At 49.4% G+C, this 25,218-nt stretch overlaps 1 protein-coding gene across 1 annotated transcript; it reads left to right on the top strand.

Moving 5' to 3' along the window:
* The first annotated feature begins 22,920 nt into the window (after window positions 1-22,920).
* On the top strand, window positions 22,921-24,824 carry LOC116894338 (myoblast determination protein 1-like). Its single transcript, XM_032896034.1, is given in 6 exon segments — window positions 22,921-23,731; window positions 24,185-24,207; window positions 24,209-24,261; window positions 24,572-24,705; window positions 24,707-24,757; window positions 24,759-24,824. Coding segments are annotated over 6 exon segments (954 nt in total). The 5' UTR covers window positions 22,921-23,104.
* Window positions 24,825-25,218: the final 394 nt, after the last annotated feature.

Raw genomic sequence — 25,218 nt, 5'->3', positions numbered from 1 at the left:
CGTGCTCCACTATGTTCATAGCAGCCTTATTTATAATAGCCAGAAGCTGGAAAGAACCCAGATGCCCTTCAACAGAGGAATGGATACAGAAAATGTGGTACATCTACACAATGGAATATTACTCAGCTATCAAAAACAATGACTTTATGAAATTCAGAGGTAAATGGTTGGAACTGGAAAATATCATCCTCAGTGAGGTAACCCAATCACAGAAAAACACACATGGTATGCACTCATTGATAAGTGGCTATTAGCGCAAATGCTTGAATTACCCTAGATGCCTAGAACAAATGAAACTCAAGACGGATGATCAAAATGTGAATGCTTCACTCCTTCTTTAAAAGGGGAGCAAGAATACCCTTGGCAGGGAATAGAGAGGCAAAGATTAAAACAGAGGCAGAAGGAACACCCATTCAGAGCCTGCCCCACATGTGGCCCATACATATACAGCCATCCAATTAGACAAGATGGATGAAGCAAAGAAGTGCAGGCCGACAGGAGCCGGATGTAGATCACTCCTGAGAGACACAGCCAGAATACAGCAAATACAGAGGCGAATGCCAGCAGCAAACCACTGAACTGAGAATAGGACCCCGTTGAAGGAATCAGAGAAAGAACTGGAAGAGCTTGAAGGGGCTCGAGACCCCATATGTACAACAATGCCAAGCAACCAGAGCTTCCAGGGACTAAGCCACTACCTAAAGACTATACATGGACTGACCCTGGGCTCTGACCTAATAGGTAGCAATGAATATTCTAGTAAGAGCACCAGTGGAAGGGGAAGCCCTTGGTTCTGCTAAGACTGAACCCCCAGTGAACGTGATTGTTGGGGGGAGGGCGGCAATGGGGGAAGGATGGGGAGGGGAACACCCATAAAGAAGGGGAGGGGGAGGGATTAGGGGGATGTTTGCCCGGAAACCGGGAAAGGGAACAACACTCAAAATGTAAATAAGAAATACTCAAGTTAATAATAATAATAATAATAAAAAGATGTGTTCTGGGGACCAAACTCAGCTCTTCACAAAGCTTGGTGGCAAGGGCTTTAATGGATAAGCCATCACGCCCAGTGTGAGCATGACTATTTGTAAGACACAACGGAGGGACCCAGCACTCCTACATTTGGCTAGAGACTAAGCGCTGTTAAGTACTGTTGAGACTATTAATTGCATATTAAGTCTGTATTCTAAGCAAATCCTGCCTGGTACTAAAGACCCAGTCAGCTACGTAGGGCTAATGAAGTCATGGATCTTGGAACATACAACCACCACTTTACTAAACCAGCACAATCCTTAATTATATTCTAAATGCATTTTCTTATCCACAGAGACGAGTGTAGTCCTCATCCCTCATCAAGGAAGTGTCTCTTTGCAACATAGGAGGCCATTATAGAAACCACACCCGACCATATTTCAGAGCTACAAAGCCCAGCCTCAATGGATACATCCATAACACTCTTGAACATAGGGCTCAGGGAACACTGAGGAAGAGAGATGGAAAGATCGTAAGAGCCAGAGTCTGATTTGCTACGAGACTGTGTCTCCCAGCAATGTCAGAAGCTGCCTCCATCAAGTCTCATCAATGAGACTGTGGTGGTTTGAATGTGCTTGGCCCACGGAGTGGCACTATTAGGATGTGAGGCCTTATTGGAGTAGGTGTGGCCTTGTTGGAGGAAGTGTGTCACTGTGGGGGTGGGTTTTGAGACCCTCCTCCTAGCCATGTGGGAGCAGTCTTCTTCTGTTTACCTTTGGACCAGGATGTAGAGCTCTCAGCTCCGTCTCCAGTGCCGTGCCCGCCATGCTTCCTGCCTTGGTGATAGTGGACTGAACCTCTGAACCTGTAAGCCAGCCCCAGTGAAATGTTGTTCTTTATAAGAGTTGCCTTGGTCATGGTGTCTCTCCACAGCAATGGAAACCCTAACTAAGACAATGACTGTCTAAACACAAACTGAACAAGGACAATGCCAGACATGGGGAAAGACCACAAACTCTCAACCCTGCACAAAGAATTATTGCAACTAAGGAATACCAGAGAGGGAAAAATGGTCTTCCCCAGGAAAGAGCATGCCTATTGCCTATCCAAACCCAAATGAACAGCCCCGAAAACCTTTGTATGAGTAACATTATACAAACTGAGCAGGTTATATCTGAGAAGATATACGTATATTTAACAGAAAAAGAGGCTATTAGCTTGTAAGAGAGAAAAGAGGGGTACATGGGTTTGGAGGGAACAAAGAGTGTGGGGAAATGATGTAATTATAATATCGAAAATAAAGAAAATAATACTGGGTTTTCTTTTTAGTGTGTTTTGTTTCGTGTGTAAATAAACAAGGAAAGCTATTGGGAATAAGTAAGTCACTTGGCCTCTTGAATGACAGTTATTACGTATGTAATGTATAACTTCTCTTACCTATCTCTACCTTACGTGGGGACCTGTCAGCCAAGGAGCCCCTTTAGCAATGGTTAGACTTCCCTGGAGGCATTTGTTCTTTCCCTTGTGGTACTGGGAGCCAAACCCAGAGCTTCAAACAGGCAAGCACTCTACCACTGAGCTACACTGCCAGGCAAGCACTCTATCATTGAGCTACACTCCCAGACAAGCACTCTACCACTGAGCTACACTGCCAGACAAGCACTCTACCACTGAGCTACACTGCCAGGCAAGCACTCTACCACTGAGCTACACTGCCAGGCAAGCACTCTACCACTGAGCTACACTGCCAGGCAATCACTCTACCACTGAGCTACACTGCCAGGCAAGCACTCTACCACTGAGCTACACTGCCAGGCAAGCACTCTACCACTGAGCTACACTGCCAGGCAAGCACTCTACCACTGAGCTACACTGCCAGGCAAGCACTCTACCACTGAGCTACACTGCCAGGCAAGCACTCTACCACTGAGCTACACTGCCAGGCAAGCACTCTACCACTGAGCTACACTGCCAGGCAAGCACTCTACCACTGAGCTACACTGCCAGGCAAGCACTCTACCACTGAGCTACACTGCCAGACAAACACTCTACCACTGAGCTACACTGCCAGACCCTGAGCCAGTTTTGAACATTCCATAATCAAGCTAAGGAAATGCCATTCCAGCTACAAAGACCACTGTGACCATGGCTCTGCTGAAGCTAAGACCAATGTCTTGGGAGGCTTTGTCCCAGCCATGGCTACTCCAGAAAACTTGTATTCACTTTAGAAGACCCCACTCCAAGCAAGACAAGCCATGGGAACTCTAAATGACTGGGGTTACCAAGAAACTTTTCTCACTCACTAAGGAACCAGGAAATGTCTCCTCAGTCCCACAGCAAGGAGCCCATGATGGAGTGATGTAAGAGTTGTGAGTGCGTGTAGTGGGGTTTGTGATTGGTGGAACTGGAAGACATGTGACTGTGGCTGATGAAATTACAGCCCAAGGACAAGCATGTCATTTCCCTTTCCTACCTCTGTGTGAAGCCATTTTCAGTCTTTGGGGTTTAGTCTGGAAGGCTTCTCCTTTGGAATCCCTTGGTATTGTATCTCCAAGCCAACAAAGGTTCTCTGGAATGATTTGTTGCTTACTGGTGGCCTTGATCGTGGCCAGAGTGGGCTGAGGTCATAATAGAAAACAAGCAAAATGTTGGCCTTCCAGCTCCAGGCATTCTGGGATTCCAAGGCTCCTGGGGTCTCAGGGTTATAAGCCTTGAGTTCACTCCACAACAGGAAAGTGGGTGCAGAGCTCTGGGGGAAAGATGAATGGGACTATGGAGAGCTATGGAGATACCAGAGGGTGAGGAGTATCAGTGAGTTAAGGGTAAAGCAAGAGCTACAAAACACACTGGCCACTACAAGAATTCCCTAGGGCTTTAGAGTTAGGAGTCAGGGGTCCCAACATCCAAAGTTCAGGGACTACACTAGCTGTCAGGTCTAAGCCATTCCCTGAAAAGGCCCAAAGCTTCTTCTGACGTGAGCATTAATGACAATAACCTTTACCTTTGAGAGCTTGAAGGCAAAATTCTCTAGTGTCCACAGCCTAGAGTCATAAACTTTTCATGTTTAAAGTCTGTCCTAGAAGTCTCTGGCTCTTGGGAGCTCGGGACTGCCAACACTGAGTAAAGTTGGCCCTGTGTCTTTTCAAGATTTCCATCTACATAGAGCCAAAGGGCTCCAGTTTACAATACCTAGGGGTCTTGTCTCACCTGAGGTGTGATGGACATGGTAGTGGACATTTGAGACATGCATACAAAACGGTAAGAAAATAGGCCAAACAGCCAGGGCTGCCGATCCAAGGGTGGCATTCCTACAAATGCCCAGCAAGGGTGCATGAATATTTCTTGTAGGCCATGGGCAAGAAAGGGCCAACATGGGAAGTCTTAGTTCTCGTCCTCAAGGCTGTCGAGAGAACAGTGGGGCCTCAACTGAAGGAAACTGACATTTGACTTTCAAAAGCTTATGTTGCAAGGGAGTATGGGTAAGAGAATGCCATTGAATATCCAGGGACTCACGGAGAAGCCAGGGTGGAAGCAGTAAGCTTTCAAATGGATGTGCCGTGTGAGATCCCTGACATCAGGGAATCAGAGCAGGACCTGCCACTGCCCCCACATTTCCTTCCTCCCCAAACTCTGCAGTTTCCTACTCATTGCAGACCCAAACCTGGATTGATTCTCTAATCAAGGAGGAAGGCAGCCTCCACTAAAGTCACTTCAGCAGTTTGCTTTTCCCAAGGGACCAGAAACTGTAATTTCTGATTATTCATAGTCATTTTCCGCCACTGGATAACGTCACCGTTTTAATAGGTGTGCCAACCTGGACTGGCACCGTGGCTCGTGAGTCTGGGTGTGGAGTGCAGAGCATGTGGCGTGGCTGGGTCCTCTGCTAAGGGTGTCAAGGCAGAGCATGGCGTCAGCCCTTTATAGATGGGGCTGGGTGGGCTGAGTTCTTTCCTGGAAGCTCCAGAGGAAATCTATGCCCAAGGTCACAGGTTATTGGCAGAATCCAGTTCTTCACAGCTTTATGACAAAGGGAGTCTTGACTGGGGTTTAGCAAAGGCCTCTCTCTGCTTCCTCTTTTTTCTCCTCTTCCTCCGTCTACCCCTCCTTTCCTTTCTTCTCTTTTCTTTTCAACCAAGACCTTCCCAATATCTTTTTCGGGATGACTTTCCACCAGGCATTCTTGTTGGCTGGAATGAGTCCAGAGCGTACCTTAGGCTGTGTGAGCCAAAAGCCAACAGCTTGAACCACGTCGCTGCCTCCATTCAAGTGGCTTTTCCTTCTCACCATCCCCAAAGTTTATCCTAGAGGCTTCCTTTCACCCTCTAAGACAAGCGATCTCCTGGCCCGACCTGCAACATAAGGAAAACAACCTACCTGCCTAACTGTGGTCTGCTTAGTCCAACAAAGAGTGACTGTTTTTTCCGGCTTGTTCACATAATTTCCCCAGCACATCCCCAACTCTGCACTCAGCATATGCACGATACTAATAATTCTCCAGTGCCTGCATCCTTGCCAAACACATAGTAGGTTGCATGTTAATGAAGATGTGCATTAGTCAGCTGTGATGATAAGAAGGACAGCTAAAAGAAAAATATGTTCCTTTCTTACAACACATTACAGACAATGTGGTCCAACACTTGTCTCTCTCCCATCACTCTGTGGATCTTCAAAATGCTAGTCTCCCATCACATCACCTAAGCTAAGGGTGGAAGAAATTATCATAAATTTAGTGGCTTGAAATAATCATGCATTTATTGTCTTATGATCCTGGAAGTTAGGAGCCTGAGTTGGATTTTAAAGAGATGTTGTTGTTGTTGTTGTTGTTGTTGTTGTTGTTGTTGTTGTTTAGATAGAGTCTCAAGTAACCCAGGCTGGATCCAAACTCACTATATAGCCAAGGATGGCCTTAAACTTCTGATCCTCCCACTCTACCCCCTAAGTACTAGAATTTTAGGCAAATGCCAGCTCTAGGCAGTGCTAGCAATCAACCCTAGGGCTTCATATATGTCAGGTAAGCACTTTACCAAGTAATCTGTGCCCCCGAAGTGAGGCTGGTGGGCCAAGACCCAGGTGCTACAGCTCTTGCATCATTACAAAGGTTCTACAGGAGAACGTGCCCTTGTCTTCTCCAGCTTCTAGAAACTTCCTCCTCTACTTGGCTTATGTTAACATCATCCCAACCTTTACTTTTATAGTCATGTTTTCATCTTTGATCAATGGCCCTGCCTCCCTTTAAAGGCTCCCTTGAGAACACTAGGTCCCATGAATAATCCAGGTTAATTTTCCCACTTCAATCTTAATTACATCTTCAACGCCCCTTTTACAATGTAAGATAATCTCTCCATGCGTTCTGAGGATTCCAATGTGAACGTTTTGGGGGAGACATTCTAACACGCATAGATAGCTACTCCCATCAATCATCCATATTCCTATCAATAAGAATGTAGGCAGAAAAAGCCAGGTGTTGTTGGTACATGCCTTTAATCCCAGCACTTGGGAAACAGAGGCAGGTGAATCTCTGTGAGTTTGATGCCAGCATGGTCTACAGAGAAGTTCTAAGGCAGCCAGTGGTACAAAGAGAAACCCTGCCTCAAAAAATAGAAAAATAAAAACAAATGGAAGAAGAAGCAGAAGAGACAGAAGAATCGGAAGCGGAAGAAGAAGAAGAAGGAGGAGGAGGAGGAGGAGGAGGAGGAGGAGGACGAGAAGGAGAAGGAGAAGGAGAAGGAGAAGGAGAAGAAGAAGAAGAAGAAGAAGAAGAAGAAGAAGAAGAAGAAGAAGAAGAAGAAGAAGAAGAAGAAGGCAGAAAAGAGAACATTGGCTGTATTTTAAAGTCATAACCAAGAGGTTATGCACAAATTCCTTCCACCCATACTCTATCTGCCATAACTTAGTCATATGAACTATCTAGCTGCAAGAGAATCTGGGAACTATAAGTGGCCATACGCTATGGAAGAACTCCTATAACATCTTGCTACAAAGAACCACACACAAATTCTTATATTGAGGGCCTGACCTTCAGTGTGACTGAATTTGAAAGCAGAGACAATGAAGAAATAATTAAGGTTACATAGGGTCATCAAAGTGAGAGCCTAATCCAATATTATTAGTGTCCTTATAAGGAGAGAGACAAGGGGATTTGCATACACAGAGAAAGGCCATGTGGGGACACATAGAGGGTAGTTGTCTAGAAGCCAGGAAAGAAGCCTCAGGAGAAATAACCCTGCCAACATGTCACTCCTGTACTCCAGGCCTCCAGAACTGTTGTTTAAGTCACACGATCTTTAGTAACATGTTTTGAGAATCCCAACCTGATGAATACACCATGTTCTCATGTAAAATTCACATTGTCTTATAAAAATAAAATGAAGTATGGATGTTGAGGATAAACCATCAGACTTTGCCATGTCTCTAACAATAACAACAACAACAGTAACAACAAAATAAGTAAATTTCCCTCCCTTAATGTGCCTTCTGTGTGGGAGGGGCTGAGGCAGACCAGTGCACGAGGAAGGTAACAGTGAGGGTGGCATTCAGTGACTAAGGTAGAAGACTGAGCGGAACAGCCCTACTGTGGTATAGAAGGCCACTCTTGGAGTCATAGTGAAATGACGTGCCTCTCACACTGCTCGTTTGCATTTTGAACTCATAGTCAGGTGTTTCACTCATATTGTAATCCTTTACACACCAGGAAACTGAAGAATGGGGACAGAGATGGGGTACTGGATCCTGAATATGTGGATCAAGGATCAGGGTGTTCAAGAAGCTTCTGTAATGTACCATCTTGACCGAGTCTCCAAGGACTAGTGACTAGTGGACCATGAAAAGGAGAGGAGCCTTACAGGTAGAAGGGAAAGGAAGGAAAGGCATGACCATATTGAGCTATCCTGTCAGAGGAAGGCATGTTACTTCTTCAGCAAAGGTGCATTAAGCCATGTGACTGGAAGCAAGCAGGGAAGCAACTGGGATGGCACTGAATGCTGCACCAGGCAGGACACTTGGACTTTATCCCTGGGGTTATAGAGAGCCATGTAAAGGTGTTACACAGTTGGCTCCTGTTACATTTCTGTTTTACAGTCATATGCCTGTCAGTGGAAGAGTGTATTTAAAGAACTTTGAGATTCAAGGCTGAGAACACAGTGGTGAAGTTTTTGCCAAAGAAAGGATACCACTGACTGCCCCGCCACAGAGTCTGGAAGAGCAAACAGGAAGTGACTTGAGGGATGTTTGGAAAGTGAAATCAGTAAGACTGAGTGGCCAGAAGAGGATAGGGGAGGAAGGATATGAGAAAAGACCTCCAGGCGCCTACTTTCGGTCACGGTTGCAGGGGACACTGAAGGAGAACCATTTCCTGAGGACCAGATGCATTCCTGGAGCAGATAACAGGCACATTAAGGGAGGGACATGTTGAATTTGAGAAGCTGTGCGACATCTGAGTACCGATGTCCAGTGGTTCACTGAATGGGTAAGTCTGATATGGAGAGATTCATCCATGTGTACGTGGGTGAGTGTCTTGGAAATTAGCATCTACAGAGAATGGGTCTATGGCAGAGCCCAGTGAGGACTTTAGGGACTTTAAGGGGCAGAGAGCTACATGAGGAGATTGGGAACTAAGGCCCATCTTGAGGAAGAGGGTGGCCTCAACTGTGACTTTAATGAGTGTCCTGCAAGTAGAGGAGAAATGTTGTTGTTGGCCGTTTTGATGAAGAGATATCAGCTAAAGCACATCTTTGGGAGGCTAGTAAGAAAGGAAGATGCGAGGAAGAGGAGCCAGGAAGTGGACAGTCCATAAGAAGCTTGTCTGAAGACATCCACCTACTATGCATACCCAAGGGAAGACTGCAATGTCTCCTACAGAGCCATCTTGCCCCAACAGATCAGATCTGAATCTGGCCAAGGCAATGTTCAACCACCATGTTTTAGAGACTGGAGAGGACAGATCAGCATATGAGCACATCATTCTATTTTATTTTGTCAATACACAAACTGTAAAGGAAAAACAAATACACATGGAGATGGAACTTTTAAATTAAAAACAAAACCACTTATAATACGGACTGGGGATGCAGCTCAGGAGGTAGAATGCCTACTGCCTACACAAGGACCTGAGTTTGAATCCCCATCACCCGTGTAAAAGCCAGGCTTGGTAATGTGCCTCTGTTATCTCAGTGCTGAAGACTGGGGATGGAGATGGGATGATATGTGGATCTCACTGGCCATCTAGCCTTATCTAAGTAATTAATTCTGGGTTTGGTGAGAGACCTGACTCAAAGAATTAAGAAGGAGAATAATTCAGAAAGATCCCTGATAATACTGACTTCTGGGTCTCCATACACACACATTCACTCACATGTCCATGCCCTTTCTCTCTCTCCCTCCCTCCCTCTCTCCCTCTCTCCCTCCCTCTCTCTCTCTCTCTCTCTCTCTCTCTCTCTCACACACACACACACACACACACACACACACACACACACACACACACACAGGATGGCTCATTGGATAATGCTGCTTGCTGTCACACCCCATGCCTTCGTTTTGCTGTGAATTTCTGTCTGCACTGTTGTCTGCCATCCTCTGCCCAGCCCGGAGGAGGAAGACACTAAGTCCATGGCCCTGCCTCTTCCTTACTGTCTGCAGTTGGGGCTTTGTAAGACAGCCTTTTCTGCCCAGGACCCCCACAAGATGGAAGGAGAGAACTGACTCCCCAAAAATGTTCTTTGTCCACCGCCCTCATGCCATCACAAGTATGTAGGTGCACATACACATTCACACACGATAACTAATGAACCGGTGACATTTTTAAAATCTTAGAATGTAAATCAACTAATCACAGTGTGTGGACTCCATTTAGATCCCAAGGCAAGCAATCAAAGTATATGTATATGAAATAATTGGAAATGTTGTAATTGACCGGATACTTGACGGTGTACGGAATTAATTTTTAGTATGTTGATAATGTTGCGCTTCTGCTAAAAAGGAACCCTTGTGTTTTAGAAATATGTCATCAAACGTAAGCAAATGAAGTTAGAAGATGTCTAAAATCTGCTTCGAAATAAACGAGGAGAGAGGATGGAGGCTTTAGTGGTCGGGCTGAGATGCTAATGGTTGTCAGAGCTAGTGAGGAGGTTCTTTAGTATTGTGTCTATTTTCATCTATGTTTGAAGTTGCCATGGCAACAATGACAATGGCTTGACAGGAGGTTGATAAGAAAGGACAAGGAGGTCCTAAAAGAGTGCAAAGCAGATCTAATGGGCTTAGCAAGGCCCCAGAGGCAGACATGTTATTCCTCCAGTGTTTCCTCCCCATGCTCACCTCTCTGTTCCTGGGACGAGACCACATTGAGCTCTCACCGCATGACCAGAGACAGTGACAGTCTAGATGCCCAAGTCAGATGGTTTGGGTCAGAAGAAGGGCAGAAATGGTTACTTTTTGACAACAGGGAAACTGAGTCAGCTTTAGCTCTGGGTGACCATGTCTGCCTTTGTTCATAGTGGCAGTGTCCCTCCATCAAGGACCCAAAGTAGCCGTCTCTTATCTATTGGGAAAGTCAAGTCCAAAGTCTAGACTGTTCCAGTTGGCTGGAAACATGAACCCAGAATGGCCTTCCTGGGAGATGGGACACGGACATGGCTCACTTGGTCAAGCACTGATGGCATAAGCATGAGGACTTTAGTTCAGGATGCAGCACCCACATAAAAACCTGGGGCTAGAGAAACTCAGGCTGTCAAAACACGCTCTGCTCTTGCAGAGGGCCCATGGTCTGGTCCCTGCACCCACACAGGGCAGCTGACAGCAGCCTATAACTCCAGCTCCAGGGGACTCTGAAGCTTTTCAATTCCTCGGAGTGCTCCACTCACGCATATACCCACACACATACAAACATTAAAAACAAAATACACCTTAAAAACAAAACCCCCAAATATAACACAGTGGTATCTATTTGTAATCCCAGTGCTGGAAAGGCATAGGCAGATGGGTGCCCAGGGTTTGTTGACCAACCGACCTAGTTGAACTGGTGTGCTACACGTCTCAGTAAGAGACTGTCTCAAAAATACAAGATGAGTGGCTTCTACGGCATGAAGTTGATCTCTTGCCTGCACACAGACACACGTGTGCTTACACATGGTCTCTCTCTCTCTCTCTCTCTCTCTCTCTCTCTCTCTCTCTCTCTCTCTCTCTCTCGTTCACTCGCTCTCACTCTTGCTCTTGCCCTCTCCTCTCGCTCTTTTGCTCTCTTGCTCTTGCTCTCTCACTCTCTCACTCTCTCGCTCTCTCGCTCTCTCGCTCGCTCTCCCTCAGTTTCCCACTCTGAAATGAGGATACACGTGGTGTCTGGTGTGAGGAAGGATGGAGGCACTGAACACTGAGATGTAGACTCTGCAGGACCGCAGCCTTCTGTGGAACCCTGCTTCCTCAGGCCTCCCTGCCCCCTCCCCGCCCTGTCTGCACCAGCCCCTCTTCATCTGTCATCAGTGTTCTGCTCCCCGGGGCCAGGCTTTGTCTGGGGGTGGCTGGCTGGCTGCCTGTGCTGCCTCATGTCCCACACCGCCAGCCGCCTCCCACCACACCATGGCCCCCAATTCCAAGAGGTCCTGAGCCCAGAATAGCCAGCCAGGCTCCGGACTGCTTCATTCCTACCTCACCCCACCCACTGCTTGCTGAGAGCTTCTAGCCAAGGCAAGACCATCCCCAACTTCCCACTGTGCGCTGTGAGACAGGAACACCACTAGCATACTGTGTGCCTGCCTGTCCGCAGAGACCTTACAACTCCACGTGCTAGGTGCTAGAACTGGACCCATTTTATAGCTAGAGAAAATGAGACTGAAACCGGAATTTACACAGGTAAATTCTCTAGTTCACAAAGGAACGTTGCTGCATTTGAGCAGTTTATCAGATCCCTGATTCCAGTGGAGAGCCCTGGGTAGTACAGCTCTAACCCTGGGGATCCAGTTGCCGTGTCCGATAAGGTCAATTCCAAGTTGAGAGTCACTAGGCCAAGTCCAGTGGGATGTAGGATTTCATGCTGCATCTGAAAGAAAAGAGACTGTGATCACTCATGTTTCCCTGGTTGCCCTGGAGGTAGGGACCCTCAAATTCACTGGGGAGCAAACTTCTAAACTCATAGTGAGCTCAGCCTCAGACCTTAGGCTCTCAGTGGACAGGGGCATGTGCTCTGTCCTGCACAGAGAGGGGAGCACAAGAAAGAGAGAGAAGCCATCGAGAAGCAGAGTCCCCTGCTGGACTTCAACCTGAGTGTGAGCAGAACCCTTGACCAGTGCCTGCATCCTTCGTGTGGAGAAACTGGGCCCTGGGGATGTCATCAGAGGGCTGAGAGGACCACACCATAGGGCATCACAGGAAGAGGGAAGCCCAGGTCACCAGACTAACAGTCAAGCCCTCCTTATTGACTAAGGTGACCATCTTGTCCCTCCATACACATGACCTGTTGTCTGTAGGCTTCCCCTAAGACAGCCCAGTCATCCCTTTAGAGACCCAAGGTGGCCTAACTGGTCCTGGATAAAGGCTCAGCAAGGTGCGGGGCATCCCTGAGCATGTTGGTGTGTCTCCTGGCTGTCAAGCATGGTCCTCTAACCCTGGACTGCCTTTCCCTTTAGCTCTCCTACCTTCAGTACCAACACAAATACCAGCGCTTCTGTTCAGGGAGGTCTTGATCACCCATCAGCCTTCTCTGGGCACTCTATGGGATGCTGTGATGATTTTGCTGTGAGTTTCTCCAACCATTAGGAGAGTTCTCTGAGACCAGACTCTGAATTACCCTCAGATCCTGCTTCAATTTCTGGCTGGTGGCTTAGAAACAGTATGTTCAGGGACACCACAAGGGTGGAAAACACATGGATCATAAGCCAGTTTCCCCCAAACGGGGGAGGCAGCAAGCCAGGAATGCTTCCTGGAGGAGGCAGACAGGAGGTGAGCATAGGCACCCAGACAGCCAGAGGCTTCTGAGTGTCTTGGCCCTCTGTCCTCCAGCCCAGAAACCTCTGTCCCTGCTGCTACTGGCCAGGGGTGGGCAGGTTTGGCAGATCAGCCTGTCTTCCCCTCAAAGGCATGTGGCTAGGGCAGCTGCTGTGGGCAGCTGGCACCTGTCTCTAGAGTCCAGTGGCTGTGTGTGCCTTAATCCAAGCCCCTTGGAACCCCCCAGGGGGGGCAGGTGGACTGACTAGGCAGGAAAGAGGCACTACCACAGCTGCCCTGGGTCCTGTCCCATATGGCTTCCCTGTCGCCATACTTCCCCTCAGCCCCTGAGCAGCCTGCTCCTATATCAGCCAGAACTGGACATCTGACCTCCTCTGGGCAGAAAAGGCTGTCTTACAAAGCCCCGACTGCAGACAGTAAGGAGGAGGCAGGGCCATGGACTTAGTGTCTTCCTCCTCCGGGCTGGGCAGAGGATGGCAGACAACAGTGCAGACAGAAATTCACAGCAAAACCAAGGTGTAGAAGAACTTGGACTAGACTGAGAGCCATGGTGGCATGTACTCGGCTTGTGAGATGTATCCAGTGGGTACTGAAGCATGCACTTGGCATGTAAGATGTGTCCAGTAGGTACTGTGGCATGCACTTAGCATGTGAGATGTATTAATGGGTACTGTGGCATGCACTCGGCATGTGAGGTATAGCTGGTGGAATAGAGTACACAGCCTGGAAGATATACACAAGTAAGGACACCTAGCATATGAGGTATAATGTGAAACACAATATGGAAGATATGTAATATGTTCTGTGTGTAAGCTACACTTACATGTGAGATGTGTGTGCTATGGAGGGGGTCACAAAATGTGAGAATGAGGTTACCTGAAATCAGAAAGAAAAAGCCATGTTCTCCCTCATACGTAGATCCCTTCATATACATGCATGCATATACATATACATACATACATACATACATATGTACAAACATACATACATACCAAACATACACACATACATACATACATACATACATACATACATACATACATACATACATACATAGTGACGGTATACTATAGCACTTAGAAAGGAGACTGAGAAACCGCAATACTAGGTGATGTGGAAGGACAGATTGAACGCTGGTATGCATGGGGTGTGAATGAGGAGACCAAGCTTATTGTTTGTCTCAACTGTGAGAGTGGTTCACAGAGTGTGGCATCACACAGGCTGAGGTGTGTGCATGGTGTGCGTGTGTGAGTTCTACATGGATGTGATGGGTACATAATGTAAAAGGTGTAGGGTGTGTGAGGTGGCCACAGCGTTGGGGATGCACACAGTGCAGAGTGCATTCAATGCACACATGAGGTATGATGTGGATGTGCGCACAAAGCAAGAAGGATACAGAGTACCACATGTTCGTGTGTCCTGGTTAGTTTTAAGTCAACTGGACCCAAGCCAGAATCATCTGGGAAGAAGAAATGTCAACTGAGAAAATACCGGACCAGGTTGACTGAAGAGCAGACCTGTGATGTACTAGCACATCGAGGGCAGTGCTGCCCCTGGGAAGTGGTCCTGGGCGGTGGCATAAGAAAGAAGATTGAGCAAGACATGGAGAGGAAGCCAGTAAGCAGCACTCCTTCGTGGCCTCTGCATCAGTTTCTGCCTTGAGTTCCTGCCGTGATTTCCCCGGATGATTGACAACAAGCTACAAGCTGAAATAAACCCTTTCCTCCCCAAGTTGTTTTCTGTCATGGTGTTTATCACAGCAACAGAAACCCTGACTGTAAGGTGTGTGAGAGACGCACACCGTGCGTGAGGTCTACAGTGGCAGAGAACTAACACAGAACGGGACGGGCACCGATGTTAGTGCTCACCATAGCTCTACATGCACAAAGTGTGGCGGGGGCACACCAGGCACAAGGTGAAGTCACATGGCGAAGGCACGCACATCCACGCGAACGTGTCAATTCTGCAATAGGGGTGCACAAACACAAAGCTGTGCTACATGGAAGATATACTGATATGAGAGGCATCCATGGAGAGATATGTTCATTACATGTGAGGTGTTCCCAAAGCAGTGTGCACTGTGGGAGAAAACTGGGGCGGAGCATGAGGGGAAGCCGGCGTGGGAGATGGCCATGGTGCCTGTGCTACTCACATAGGGACGTGGAAGGGTGGGGGCAAAAACCAACAATTGTTGCACGCAAGTGTGCTCATCGGCTCTGTCAGGCCCGTGGCTTGCACCTTCGGACTACCCTCTGTGGAACAACACAGGCAGAGGACACAGAAAGACACCCTCTGGTGACCATGACTGCCTACATACATGAGTAGGAGGCAACTTCGGCACCTTCCTATTCAGCCATGTCAGCTCAGCTCGAGGTCAATCCCAACTCACACAGCACGCGCCATTCCCTCCTCACGTGCTATCTATGCTTCACACAGACTACACACGCCGTACACACAGTTCACACTCACCTGCCGTTTACACCTTATGCATCATCCACATTGCACACGCCATTCACAGCTTGCACGCCGTTCACACCCCACATCCTGTTCATACCACTCATGTCGTTCACACCGTTTCTCCCATCTGACTTAAATCCCTCCCCCCAGTTGTTTCTTCATTCGCTGCGACCTCTCCTTTCACATGGCTAATGCCCTTTCCCAGAACGACTGACACTTTCAAGAGCCCTTTTAGCATCTCTAGCTTTTAAGCCGTACATCTGTCCTTTGTTTGGTTCTGTTAACTCAGTGGGTTTACATTTAGGATCTTTAAAAAATCTATGTTCCACTAGAACACAGAGCTCACCTCTCAGGCAGGAAAGGTCTTCAGCTACATAAAGAATAAGCCTACAGGGGAGTCCAGATGAATAGCTCTCAGGGTGTTCCAGAAGCCAGGCAGCAGGGGGTGCTTACAGACTTCCGACCCTGCCAGACAGTCCTAGGTCCTGTTGATTTTCATTTCCTGGGCTTCCTAGTCTTGAAAAAGAACTGGGAGGTGAGGGGTATTATGGCATAGGCATAACATGTGCATAGCATGGCATGGCATATGTGATGTGAATGCCATGTGAAGTGTGAATGGCAGTGTGAACACTCATGAAGGGTGAATGGAATGAAGAACAAGAAAGACATGTGAGGTATAAATGACATGTGGAGTGTGAATAGCATGAAAAGCATGTGGGATGTAAATGACATGTGGATAGCATGCAGGGGATGAAAGCCATGTGGGGTATGAATGGCATGTGCAGTGGGAATGGCATGTAAGGTGTAAAAGGCAGGTGAATAGCTTGTGGGGTGTACATGGCATGGGAGGCTTCTGGCTTATGATTGACATGCATGGTGTGAATGGTACTTGAAGTGTGTGCGTGGCATGTACAAAGTGATTACCACGTGGAGTGCGAATGGTGTGTGTGGTGTGAATGGCATGCATGCAATGATTGGCAGGTGAGGAGTTAATTGCACGTGCAGTGGGGATGGTGTGTAAGGTGCAAAGGTGGCTGAAGTATGAATGGGATATGAGGTGTTCATGGCATGTAGGTGTGAATTGCATAGTGGCGTGCTTGGCTTGTGAGGTATCTGTGACCCATGGAGTGTTCTATGTAAGTGGTGTGTGCATCATCTGTGAACTGTACAAAGGATGAGGCATGTGTGTGAATTGTACATAGGATGAGGCATGTGTGGTACTGATGTGTGCCTGGCATGTGAGGTGCTCATGGTATGTGATATGTGCTTGACATGAGAGGTATACAGGGCCTCTGATGGGTTTATGTCCCATGGGGTGTACATGGCCTGTGGATGTCTGTGAGGTGTGCCTGGCATATGAGTCATGAACAGTGCACGGCCAAGGTAGTGAAAAGTTGGGGACTATTGTGATGTTCTCCAGTGTCAACTTCATGGCAAGCCACCCTGTGCCCTCTGCCCCTTACATGCTGAGCTGAATGGAAGTTTACTTCTCCATGAATTTATAACTAAAGGAAAACGTAATAGCTAGAAATTTCCCTCTTGAGAAAAAATGTTCACTTTAGGAGCTTGTTGGTATGGGAGGGAGCTTTTCGTGATCATATTAAATAGGGAGCAGAAGAAACTGCCAATAACCTGTCTAAAGAGTGCCCTGGTGGCGTTTGGTTAGTTTGGCAGATGGCTCATCCAGCCCTACTCTGAGTTCTCTCCCTCTGCACACCCTCACCGAGCACACACAGCACTAGACACTGAGTCATGGCCTCCTTGTCACTTCCGGAAGAGGTCTCCTTCCACAGAGGATGCTCCATTATGCCTTTTTCTCTGCCTGGAACATTCTTCCCCAGAGGTCCCCTGGGCTGGTCCCAGATCTTCTTTTACCATTTTGCACAAATGTCACCGTGTCACTCCAGTTAACACACTCCCCACAGTGCACACCTGTGCCCTCCACTTGCTCTGCCTTTAGTGTCTTGTACCAAACATCCTACCTTTGTGGTGGGCTATGAAATTGACTAATTGGTATATTTAGTGTTTGTCGTCTATCTTGCTCTCTCAAAATATCAGCTCCACGTGACCGGAATACTCTTTTGCTTGCTGCATTCCCAGCACCTGAATACATGTTTGTTGAATGAAAGAACGACCCATAGACTTCTCCTCCTGAAGGGTCCCACAGTGCGTACACCACCTCCCAAACCCACAGACCCTGGACCATCTCAGTGTTCTTGTCCCTTACTGCTGTGAGAACATCTGACATCAACCACCTAGTTCATTTGCCAGACTCCCAAGGTCCTGTACATACCAGAGTCTGGAAGACTCCCAGAGTGAGACATAGGAGACATCTCTGGGACCCTGGTCATGACCAGGACCAAGTCTGCGCCCAGCCACAATTCCTCTAGATCAGCTTAAATTGGCCAGATCTTTACTTGGTAGCAGGCAGTTTCAGGCTTCCTGGGAAGCGAAACCGGAAGAGAACAGAGCAGGATACATGGGAAAGGAAAGCCTAGGACAGAGATTGAACCTGGGGCTGGTCCTGTTCCACCTGACCTCTCCATGGTTTCATCCTTGGTTCCTTCAGCCCCCTAGACACAAGCCAGCAATGCAGCCTGCAGTAGCAAAGTGCAGAGGCCACAGGTCCAGTGTGGGTAGGGCAGAGGTGCCCGAGGCTTGGGGCAGGTGCTGGTTGGATCCGGTTTCCAGAGGCTATATATATAAAGGCTGCCGCTCCCCATGGTGCAACACCCCAGAGGCCTAGCCAGACCAACATTCCTGCCCCAAAGCCAGCTCTCCATTCATAGCCCCTGGGCAGACTAGCCAAGGGGGCTGAACAGCAAGCCCTGGAAAGGACAGGGGGGAAATCAAAGGAGCCACCTATGGGGACAGGAGAACTGAGCCCCAGGGTGAGCTGTGTGCTTCTCCAGGTCAGTGGGCCTATAGCCTAAGAGGCCCTGCATTGAAGGGACAACACCTCAGCCCAGAGCCAATGGCATTCTCCTGGGGGAAAGTTTTGACGACCATAAAACAAAAAGCGAAGTTGTGATTAATCACTTAGATTGCGCATAAAACTTATTTCTGTGTTTGCTGTTGCTTGCTCAGGTTTGAGAGAAAGAAAGACAATAGATTTGCACAAATGGTTTGAATGCTTCCTTGGGGAAGCCGAGGCACTGCATACTGAAGCAGACTTGCTTGTTCATCAGCCAAGGGACATTTGCGGTGTGCCTACTGTGTGCTGAGCACCTGCAGCCGAGGTTCAAAGACGGAGGAAACAGTATCTTCCATCAAAACCACTGCTAGTAACAGTCACTTGCAACCCTCACCGTGGATGTAAGTCAAACGAAAGGGCGTTTATGATGAGCACCACATCTCTTGGTAGCATACCGTTGCGATGTTTCAGCAGGTCAGTGGGAGGGAGTGTGTCCCAGGCAGATGAGCCTCTACTGCCGGGGAAGACGCAGTGTGAGGGCTCATGTGAATAATCACTTACACAGTACCCAGGTTTGCTGACATAGAATGACCTGTAACACATTTTGCTAAATTCAAATATAAGGATAGAAATCGAAAGAACCCAAGGCTGTTTATTCATTCACTTGACACGTAACCACTGTTACCGCCGTGGAAGACGCCACGGTGAGCAAAGCATTCCTGCACTCTGGCTGTCTTCATGCCCCTCAGTGAATAACAGACAGGCAGACAGGATTGTTATAGAGGAAAGGCTGAGTGACATTCCCCAAGCCTGGGAGAATAACTATCTGGGAAGAAATGGCCACAGACATCCCAAAGGCAACACTGGAGTTGAGACCTGAGTCCTGAAAAGCTGCCAATCATGGGTAGGGCCAGGGGAGAAAGCAGCAGGCTTGAGGCAGCAGGCGTGAGACTCCATGACTCTGAGGGAGGCTGTGTGGGGCTGAAAGAAGGGAAGGGGGCTAACCAGGACAGGGCGATCTGTGGAGAGAGTGGCTCCAGGGGAAGTTTGGAGACAGGGTGAGTAGGGTTCCTGAATGACCATATAGTTGGGGAAGGACATGAGATTTTATCTGGCCCAATGGTAAGCAGGTGCGAAGAACTCAGGGACTTCCTTCATTCCCTGAGGCTGCTGTACAAGGATTGAGCTTCAGGGACAAGTGTGCTAGAAAGCGTCCTTCCAATCCCCCCCTCTTCTTCCCCTCCCTTAAAGCATGATCAGACCTGGGAGGGAAAGTGAGGCAGGAACAGCTGGAGATGATGGAGACCTCAAACGCTGGGTGAGCACAGCAAGGAGCAGACTTCTAGGGAAGCGACTGCTTCCATGGAGTAACTCCTTTAATGGGGGACCAAAAGCTATTTAAATTTGGAGGGTGAGTAGAGGCTACAGGGGTGCATGTACATCATTGTTCTGGGCTGGGCTACTGGGGATGCCTCGTTTGCATAAGGAGGAATTCCAGGTACTGCTGGACAGGACATGACCTCATAAGGAGAAAGCCTGCCTGGCTACCTGACCTTCTCTGGTGAGGCATAGGCGGGGGTATGAGATCTCAGGGTGAGATTTTGGAAACACCTTAACCTGACTCTTGCTCCAGATCTACTCCCACAAGAGAGGGGAAAAGAGATTAGTGGGGCCGTCTAAGTGAGCCAAGGGCAGGAGTTAGCATAATCTAGATGGTGACCTTGGAAGCGACAGACCTGGGAGGTGTCTTACAGGAGCAGTGGACAGCACTTCATCATGCCCAGCCTTCCCCTCTGGACCTTCGGACCTCTGGCCACATGAATTCTGCTCAGACTCTACAAATCCACCTTGAATGTTTATTGTGAATTTCAAATTTTGCCCGAACTGGATCTTTGATCTGACACTCACTCACCCACTGTGTCCCAGCTCCCTCCTTCCAAAAGCCGTCTTTGATGCCTCCCTTGTCCCTGCGTCCGCATTCAGTCATCAAGAAATCCTGCTAGCCCCATCTTTATTTTTAAACGTTTTTACGTGCCCTCGGACTTTGCCTGCAAGCACGTCTGTGACCCACAAAAGTCAGAAGAGGGCATCTGATCCCTAGAACTGGGGTTATGGGCAGTCGTGAACAACCATGCAGGTGCTGGGAGTCAAACCCAGGTCCTCTGCAAGACCAGTGGGTATCCTTAAGTGTTGAGCCACCCCATCTCTGCAAGCCTGCCCAGCTCCATCTTGACAGTGTACCTGGAATTCAGCTACTTTTCACCAGATTCACTTTGCCTCCCAAAAGTAAGCAGCCGCCTGAGTGGCCATGAGCACTTGTTTGGACTGTGGCACTGTCCTCTGACTGGGCCACCTTTTATGTCCTTACCTCCCACCTACTTGTAAAGCACCGAGCTGAGACCCAATTCAGCCAATCCTAGGGCAAGTCCAGGGAACAGAACTAAAGTTGAGAGTAGCGAGAATAACTCTGAGGATGGATCCCTGTTCAGTATTAGAGGAAAGGGGCGGGGGAGGAAGAGGAGGAAGAGAAAGAAGGGGAAGAGGAGGAGAACTGGAAGAATAAACCTAGAACAGAGCCATTAAGAAGAATGGTGGCTCCCAGTCAAGTTGGGGACACAAGCTGAGTTCGAGCCTGCTTGCTGTGCATTAAACCTGTCGAGCAGTGCTGCCCCAGGACCTTTACACATGTTTGTCCCTCTCTCTAACTCTAAATATCTGCTAAGAGTAGCTTCTGTCTCCCTTCATCCACGGCACTACACAAACACAGCCATCCCAGAGGATCCTTCCCTGATCGCTGGAATAAAGATTACCTCTTGCTTTATTTTATTTTTTATTTTATTTTGTGGAGTTGGTAAACCCCTGATACCACACAAACGCCCTTGCTTGATTGACTTCCCTATAATTCAACTACGTGAATAGGGCCTTGGTTGTGTTTTCTGCTGGGTCCCCAGTACCCGGACCAGTAGCTATTGTGTGCTAGATAAGCCACAGTGAATGCTGGATGAACAAACAAAGGCGAAACCATGGCGTAAAGTGTGAGCACTTCATGATGGGGACCATCAGCCCCCCGGGTGTCGGAGACATGAAAACCTTTGGACTCCAAAAGAGGTTCCTGGCTCGGTCTGCTGGGTAGAGAGGGCTTTCCAGTCTGTACAATGGGCCAGTTAAGATGGCTTTCAGAAGTTCGTAGGAAAGACACCTACATCACCCTTGCTTAGGTTTCTGGCATCCAGGAGAGAAGACATAGCCAAGGAAGACTTCTAGCTAGAACCCTCAAAAGCATGAGCATCCCAGGGTTGGGGTGTTTTGGGTTGTGTAGGAGAGACAGAGATCCCACAAGGTGGCCCCTTCCTTTTGATCCTACCCCCCCCCAGTGAACCTGCTGGAAGAGACTCAGCTGCAGTCTCCAGAGAAACAGAGCAAGAGCCGCCAGGGGCCTCTGCCAGGGCTCGGTGTCCCAGGCAGTCTGGGAAGCTTGCTGGTTATACTGTGCAACTGGGTGCTGGAGACAGAAGCAAGAAGATGGCAGAGTCGTGCACCTCCACTGACATTTCCACATCCTTCCCTGATTTGGATTCTCAACCATCACCACAGTTACTCCTGGACCTTGTCATTGTTCCTGGGTATGTAGTGGACACAGACTTGGGAAGAGGTCATCTCAACAAAATTGTGCGGACTCTACTGTAGGTGAGATCCTCAGGCCAAGTTCTGGCCATCACGACCCTTAAGAAAGGCATTTCCCATGGCTCCCCTCAGAGCAAAAACGGGTTTTCTTCTCTGTAGAAACAGATCAACCTAGACAACCGCCCCCCCCCGGAGTCCCCCTTCCCCGCCTTGGGTCTCTAGACACTTCCAGAAGGAATCTTGTTCACAGAACAGACCCATAAGTTGGGTGGAGCCTCCCTCTCCCTCCCTCTTTTCCTTGGGCTGTCCACCCCAGTTTGAGTAGAATGGCTTGAAGTTTTGATGATGATTCCCACTACACATAGATAAGCCGGGATTCTAAGCTTCCTGAAAGATCAGATGTTCTCTGAGCCATTTAGGTGGAGAATGACCAGATAACACTGTCAGTAAATCGTTTGTCTCCGGTTTGCCCACCTAGACATTTTGAGTCTCACTGTCTCTTGCCCACTTCGTCCTTGGCTCAACTTCTCTGGGTGTCACCATTTCTCCGATCTTCTCTAGAGGTGTCTTTGCCCCGTGGCCCTGAGTCTCTCTCTCTGAACCACCTGCAATCTGATTTCTAACTCCTATGCTGTGCCTGGTATCCCTACAAATCACAAGACAGAGTGGAGTCCGAGGTCAGCTCCGAAGTGAACACTGAAGTCAGCACACAGAGGCTGGAGGAGTAGGCACTGGGGAGACTTGGGCAGGCTGCACCGGATAGCCAAGTGCTATCGCGCTTCTGACTGCCAGTCTCTGCCCTCCTCCCTGGCTAGGCAGCTGCCCTAGCACAGAGTCGCGGGAGGGGGCAGTTCCTGGCCCCAGTGGCTACCCTGGGGACCCCAAGCTCCGCCCTACTACACTCCTATTGGCTTGAGGCGCCCCCGCCTCCAGCCTCCCTTTCCAGCTCCCGGGCTTTTAGGCTAGCCTGGATAAATAGCCCAGGGCGCCTGGCTCGAAGCTAGGGGCCAGGACGCCCCAGGACGCGACTGCTTTCTTCACCACACCTCTGACCGGACAGGACAGGGAGGGAAGGTAGAGGACAGCCGGTGTGCATTCCAACCGTCAGAACCATTGTCATTGTACCATTGGGGTTCAGGAGTGACAGAAAGTTAAGACGACTCTTCAGGCTTGGGTTGAGCAAGAGGCAGGACCCAGAACTGGGACATGGAGCTACTATCGCCGCCACTCCGGGACACAGACTTGCTAGGCCCTGACGGCTCTCTCTGCTCCTTTGCGACAGCCGATGACTTCTATGATGATCCGTGTTTCGACTCACCAGACCTGCGCTTTTTTGAGGACCTGGACCCGCGCCTGGTGCACGTGGGAGCCCTCCTGAAGCCGGAGGAGCACGCACACTTCCCCACTACGGTGCACCCAGGCCCAGGCGCTCGCGAGGATGAGCATGTGCGCGCGCCCAGCGGGCACCACCAGGCGGGTCGCTGCTTGCTGTGGGCCTGCAAGGCGTGCAAGCGCAAGACCACTAACGCTGATCGCCGCAAGGCCGCCACCATGCGTGAGCGGCGCCGCCTGAGCAAAGTGAACGAGGCCTTCGAGACGCTTAAGCGCTGCACGTCCAGCAACCCGAACCAGCGGCTACCCAAGGTGGAGATCCTGCGCAACGCCATCCGCTACATTGAAGGTCTGCAGGCTCTGCTGCGCGACCAGGACGCCGCGCCCCCTGGCGCCGCTGCCTTCTACGCACCTGGCCCGCTGCCCCCAGGCCGTGGCAGTGAGCACTACAGCGGCGACTCAGACGCGTCCAGCCCGCGCTCCAACTGCTCTGATGGCATGGTAAGGCTGTGACCAAGGAGGATGACAAGTGGAGGCAGCGCCCAGAGTATCTGCAAAAACGTTTCCAAGGCCCTTGGGGTGGGGTGTCCTTTATGCCCAGATGCTCATGGTATCTGTCATTGAGTCGCTTTTGGAGACCCAGGGCATCTATGATTCTGCCAATTAAGGGTGTTGTTAGAACCCTGCTGCGCAGACCCTGGGATACGCTTTTCCTCCTCAAATCCTTATTACCCTAATGCAGATTATTGTTCTTGGGTGACTGTCCACTCTCAGTTTGGCTCTGCATGCGACAGCTTCCAATGAGTGCTGGCTCCTACCTCCTAAATGGGGCTGCACCAGTCCTGGAACCGGCAGCTAACACTAAGGGAGTGAGGGAGGGGTGATGACAAGGAGTCTTGCTTGAGACCCACTCAGGCCCTATAGTCCTGACTTCGTCGTCCTTGCTATTCGCAGATGGATTACAGCGGCCCCCAAAGCCCCCCGGCGGCAGAATGGCTACGACGCCGCCTACTACAGTGAGGCGTCCAGCGGTGCGTATTCTCAGCTGTTCCCAACTAGCGGGCTCTCATCGGCCTTCCGTGTCCCCTTGAAACTTTTCTCGCTCCCTAAGCTTGGTATTTCTTCCCACCTCCACCACATAAACACCCATATCTTGGGGTGACTGAGGGAAGCGTTGGGGGTGGGGTGGGGAAGAACTATGATATGCGCCTTCCTCTCCTTTTCCCTTGCAGTCTAGCAAGTCCTCAGTTTCCCTTCTGCCACAAAGTTCCGTGCTTAGGGGGGCAGGAAACTTGAGAAGAGACTCAAGTTTGGATTATTAACCTTCCCCTCCCTTCACAGAGCCCAGACCAGGGAAGAGTGCGGCTGTGTCGAGCCTCGACTGCCTGTCCAGCATAGTGGAGCGCATCTCCACAGACAGCCCTGCTGCGCCTTCGCTGCTTTTGCCAGATGCGCCACCAGAGTCGCCTCCTGGCTCCGCCAGAGGAGACATCCTCAAGCGATGCAGGACAGGGGACCCAGACCCCTGTCTCCTGACTCCACCCCTCAGTGTCCTGCAGGCTCAAAGCCCAATCCGATTTACCAGGTGCTCTGAGAGGTTGGCTGCAGCAGCAGAGGGCGCGCGGTCTGCACTCATGGGGATGGTGCCCCTGGGTTCTTCACGCCCCCCAAAAATGAAGCTTAAATGACACTCCTCCCAACTGTCCTTTCAAAGCCATTCTTCCAGAGGGAAGGGAAGAGCAGAAGTCTGTTGTCCTACATCCGGCCCCAGGGAAAAGACGAAGTCTGGTTTTTGTTGTTGTTGTTGTAGTCATTGGAGTTTTTTGTTTGTTTGTTTGTTTTGTTTTGTTTTTCATGCGACTCACAGCGAAGGCTACTTGCTGTCCCTCACTGGGCCAGAGCTGATCTTTGAGTGGCCAGGCCCTCTTTCCTTTCCTCACAGCCCCCAGCACAGGGGTGAGCCTGCACACTTAAGCCCTGCCTCCCAC

The sequence above is a fragment of the Rattus rattus genome, chromosome 2 (genome assembly GCF_011064425.1).
Source record: "Rattus rattus isolate New Zealand chromosome 2, Rrattus_CSIRO_v1, whole genome shotgun sequence".
NCBI lineage: Eukaryota > Metazoa > Chordata > Mammalia > Rodentia > Muridae > Rattus > Rattus rattus.
Note: the sequence above shows the minus strand (reverse complement) of the source record. Positions and strands in the feature narration are given on the sequence as shown.